This window comes from Penaeus monodon, chromosome 18, assembly GCF_015228065.2.
Source record: "Penaeus monodon isolate SGIC_2016 chromosome 18, NSTDA_Pmon_1, whole genome shotgun sequence".
NCBI lineage: Eukaryota > Metazoa > Arthropoda > Malacostraca > Decapoda > Penaeidae > Penaeus > Penaeus monodon.
In genome coordinates this window covers 29,105,042-29,110,041 of record NC_051403.1, presented here as the reverse complement: position 1 = coordinate 29,110,041, position 5,000 = coordinate 29,105,042, and the positions used below count along the sequence as shown (strand labels likewise).

The window sequence follows — 5,000 nt, the reverse complement described above, 5'->3', positions numbered from 1 at the left end:
CCCTCCGCCTCCTCCCCCGGGGACTCCAGCAGCCTCAGCAACAGCGGCGGCGGCGGCGGCGGCACCAACAGCACCAACAGCCGAGGCCCTTCGTACGAGCTGGTCCGGCCCGGCCGCTACCTGCTGAAGGAGGGCGAACTCATGAAGCTGTGTCGGAGAGGCATGCAGCCGCGGTACTTCATCCTGGTGAGGCCGCGTCTCCAGGTGGCGGGTGGTCGCGCCTTCTGATTCTTTGGTCGGCTTGTTCCTCGCCCTTCTTCCTCTTCTTCGTGTCCTTTTTTTTTCTTCTTCTTTTTCTTTTTTCATCTTCGTAATTTTTTCTTCTTTTTTTCTCCTCCTCCTCACTCTTCTTTCTGCTTCTTCTTCTTCACCTCCTCTCCTGTCCTCTCCTCTCTTCTTCCTCTTCCTCCCTTCCTCCTCCTCCTTCTTCTCTCCTCCTCTCCTCCTCCTCCTCCTCCTCCTCCCACCCCCTCCCCCTCCTCCTCCTTCACCCCTCCCTCCCTCCCTCCCTCCCTCTCTGTTCTATCTTCTACCTCTATCTATCTATCTATCTATCTATCTATCTATATATATATATATATATATATATATGTCTGTCTTTCTCTATCCCTTTCCCTCTCTCTCTCCCTCTCCCTCTCCCTCCCTCTATCTACCTGTCTATCTATCTATCTATCTATCTATCTATCTATATATATATATATATATATATATATATATATATATATATATATATATATTCTGTCTGCCTCCCTCTCTCCCTCTCTCTCGTGTCACTTCCTCAGAGAATGGCTCTTACATTATTTATAAATTGGAAACGGTGACTTGGATGTCCACTCTTTGGCCGCTATTTTCTCGCGAAGCAGATTTCGAAATGTTAGAGAGAGAGAGAGAGAGAGAGAGAGAGAGAGAGACAGAGAGAGGGAGAGAGAGAAGAGATAGAAGAGAGAGAGAGAGGAGAGAGAGAGAGAGAGAGAGAGAGAGAGAGAGAGAGAGAGAGAGAGAGAGAGAGAGAGAGAGAGAGAGAGAGAGAGAGAGAGAATTAGATGGTGGAGAGCAGACAGACAGACAGACAGACAGACAGCCAGACAGGCAGCCAGACAGGCAGGCAGACAGACAGACAGGCAGCTGGAGGCGAGGCGTACCAGGCACTCAAGGCCATTTTTATCAGATACAGAACTAGGCTTACAGGATAGTTTAATGACCGATTTTGATCATTTTCTGAAAGGTAATTGCCGACAGGATGTGCTGACGATGGTATTTGTCGATTTTTGCGCCGTTGTATATTTTGTCGGTTGATTAAACTCGTTTTTAAAAATTACTTGAATTGGAACACATTAAATATTCCATCTGTCCAATCTGTCCATCTGTCCACGCACGCACACACACACGCACACGCACACACACACACCACACACACATACACACACCACACACATACACACACCACACACACACCACACACACATACACACACACCACACACACATACACACACACATACACACACACACACACACACACACACACACACACACACACACACACACACCTTTCACCACGCAGCAATACTATCATGATGACAAGACTAGAGCTGACGTTGAAACTGTTATCGCTCCTTCCTATTCATTCACGTGACCACAATGGGGCGAGTGAGAGACAGGTAATGAGGCAGACGAGCGAACGACGCGGACAGGTGAAGGTAGAGAGATTAAAGTAAACAGACAGGAGAAACAGAGAAAAAGAAACGAACAGCCAGAAAAAAATAAAGGCATTGAAACTTAATTTAAAGACGGACGAATATAGACAGACATAGAAACAGAAAAGGAGACAGACAGACAGAGAAAGGTTCACAAACAATATAGACACAGAAACAGACATGCAACACAGACAGACAGGGAAACCTAGAGAAACAAATAGCAAAGAAACAGACAGGCAATTCAGGAAATCTAATACCACAAACGCCAGTAAACGAGGCGCAGGCAAACGAAAACCAAAGGCCCAGAGAAGACACACACACACACACACACACACACACACACACACACACACACACACACACACACACACACACACACACACACACACACACAGAGAGGAGAGAGAGAGAGAGAGAGAGAGAGAGAGAGAGAGAGAGAGAGAGAGAGAGAGAGAGAGAGAGAGAGAGAGAGCTACAGAGAGAGAGACGGCGACGGAGCCTGATGGAGACAAGAGAAGGGGCGACGGGCCATGATAGATAGATAAAGACAGAGAGTGAGGAGGGCGATACAGCACGGCAGCCAGAGACCAAATGAGAAGGGGCGATGGGGCATAGCGGGTCATGGCAGACAAGGTAGACAGTCTGGCACAAAGATGGGGACGACGGGGCATGGCAGACTTAAAGGCAGAAAGGGCATAGAACACAAGGTGCAATCTCCCAGAAAGTCGCAAGCAAATGGAAGCCACAGGGAATGACAGACAGAGGAACAGATAGAGAGAATGAGGGGCGATAGAGCATGGCGGACAGAGAAACGAAAAGAGATGAGGGTGACAGTACATGGTAGACGGAAAGAGATAGTAAGAGAACGGCGACAGGGCAGGTAGACAGAGAAACGGAGAAACGGGATGGTTAGGCATGGTAGATAGAAAAAGACAATCAGAAAGAGAGGAGGGGAATAGGGCATGGCATTTACTGAGCCACAAAGAGGGAGGCAAATAGGCATGGCAGACAAGATAGACCGTCTGGCAGCGAGACAAATAGATGGGAACAAGGCATGGCAGGCAGAGAAACACAAGGGGGGCAACAGGACAAGGCAGACAGAAAGAGAGACAGGGGGTGATTGGGTATGGCAGACAGAGAACCAGAGAGAGGGAACGACAAGGCATGGCAGACAGAGCGCCGACAGGACGTGGCATTGCTCGCTCCTTCGCCGCGACAGGAAGGTGGAGGGCTTGTCGTTCAATAGGAAGGAAGCATTAGTGTCCGCCATGACTCCCCGGTGAGAACTGCCGCTACCTTTGGCCGACGTGCGAAGGCCAGGGAGAGGCTCGCACAAAGGAGCGTGTGTGTGTGATTAACACTCATGCACTCAGCACAACAGCAAACGCATGCTCATATACAAGCATATGCCCACACACACACACACACACGCACGCACTCACGCACGTCACACGATTATAGCATGATATGAGAGAGAGAGAGAGAGAGAGAGAGAGAGAGAGAGAGAGAGAGAGAGAGAGAGAGAGAGAGAGAGAGAGAGAGAGAGAGAGAGAGAGAGAGAGAGAGAGCATCAATTATCTCTCTCTCTCTCTCTCTCCCCATTCACCTTGCTCCTAAGTGGCTCTTCCGGCCATTGTCATTATTATTGATGAACAGTTTTACGAATGAATTATTTTCCTTTTAGTCGTTTATATGTTAAATGTCAAGCGTTAAATTCACAGAGATATTAACGCTTAAACAATTGTTTAATTGCACTTATGCTAATTCTCCTTTACTTTTTGTTACAATTCATCAAAGACGTGAAATTACAATGCTTTTCATACGGTGAGAGACAAAGTGTGTGTGTGTGTGTGTGGTGTGCGTGTGCGTGTGCGTGTGCGTGTGCGTGTGCGTGTGCGTGTGCGTGTGTGTGTGTGTGTGTGTGTGTGTGTGTGTGTGATGTGTGTGCGCGTTCGCGTTTCTGTGTGTGTGGCGAGTGGGTACGTGTGTCTTTTCCATTATAGTGGCCTCCTCATCCCCAGCCAACCTATCGCGGAATCGGGCATTAAAAGTTCAAGTCGTCTCCCTCAGTTAGATCCTGGCTTGCCTTTGTACCCTCTCCCCCTCTCGGACCCGCTCGCGCTTGCCTTTCTCTCCTTTCTTGCACCAGGCTCGAGTTTCCTTCTGAGTGTCCGAGCTTATTGTGCAGATTGACCAGGAACTTTTCCTTTCACTGGTTCACTCTCTTTGTGGGGGTATCTGCCTCTCTCTCTCTCTCTCTCTCTCTCTCTCTCTCTCTCTCTCTCTCTCTCCTCTCTCTCCTCTCTCCCTCTCTCCTCTCTCCCGCTCTCCCTCTCCCTCCCTCCCTCTCCCTCTCCCTCCCTCCCCCTCTCCCTCCCCCTCCCTCCCTCTCCCTCCCTCTCCTTCTCCCTCCTCCCTCTCTCCCTCTCTCTACTCTCCCTCTCTCCTATATCTCTTCTCAAATTCTCTTCTCTCTCTCTCTCTCTCTCTTCCTTCTCTCCTCTCTCTCTACTTCTCTCCTCTCTCTCTCTCTCTCTCTCTCTCTTTCTCTCCACTCCTCTCCTCTCCTCTCTCCTCTCTTCTCTCTCTCTTCTCTCTTCTCTCTCTCTCCTCTCTCTCTCTCTCTCTCTCTCTCTCTCTCTCTCTCTCTCTCTCACTCTCTCTCTCTCTCTCTCTCTCTCTTTCTCTTTTTTTTCACTCTCTCTTTTCTCTCTCTCTCTCTCTCTCTCTCTCTCTCTCTCTCTCTCTCTCTCTCTCTCTCTCTCTTAGACAACACCATTTGTCCCAGTGATTTGATATCTCAAAGGCTTTGTAAAGTATGTGGAATATTAACCATTGTCATTATGATCATCATCACAATTGATGTCTTGATCAGTATTTTAAATATTTCACAGCTATCTGATGTGCTACTTTACACAAGCCCCATGACGAGCGGCCCTCATGGTGCCCTTCGCCTCAACTACGAGCTTCCTCTGGAGGGCATGAGAGTGGACACCCCAAAGGCAGAGGACTTCAAGAATGAGTTCAGTGTCATTTCCACCTCGCGCTCCTTCACGCTGCAAGCCAGGTAAGCCATTTAGTCACTTTGCATTTCTTCTCTCTCTCCTCTCTCTCCTCTCTCTCTCTCTCTCTCTCTCTCTCTCTCTCTCTCTCTCTCTCTCTCTCTCTCTCTCTCTCTCTCTCTCTCTGTTTTAATTCTTTTCTTTTTCCTTTTTTCCTTATTATTCCATACACCAATTTTTGCTCTTAATCTGCTGCATCTTTTCCCTTTTTCTTTTTCCTGCTTTCTCTTTGTCTTCTTTAT

The 5,000-nt window shown here is 48.3% G+C and overlaps 1 protein-coding gene across 1 annotated transcript in view; it reads left to right on the top strand.

Annotated features, from left to right (window-relative positions):
* Positions 1 to 5,000, top strand: part of LOC119584396 (FYVE, RhoGEF and PH domain-containing protein 6-like) — a 29,322-nt gene that overhangs the window by 17,541 nt on the left and 6,781 nt on the right. The window contains exons 3-4 of the mRNA XM_037932977.1: positions 1 to 186; positions 4,591 to 4,763. The exon at positions 1 to 186 is cut by the window's left edge and continues 75 nt beyond it. Coding sequence (XP_037788905.1) covers positions 1 to 186; positions 4,591 to 4,763 — 359 coding nt within the window. The remainder of the gene's footprint in view (positions 187 to 4,590; positions 4,764 to 5,000) is intronic.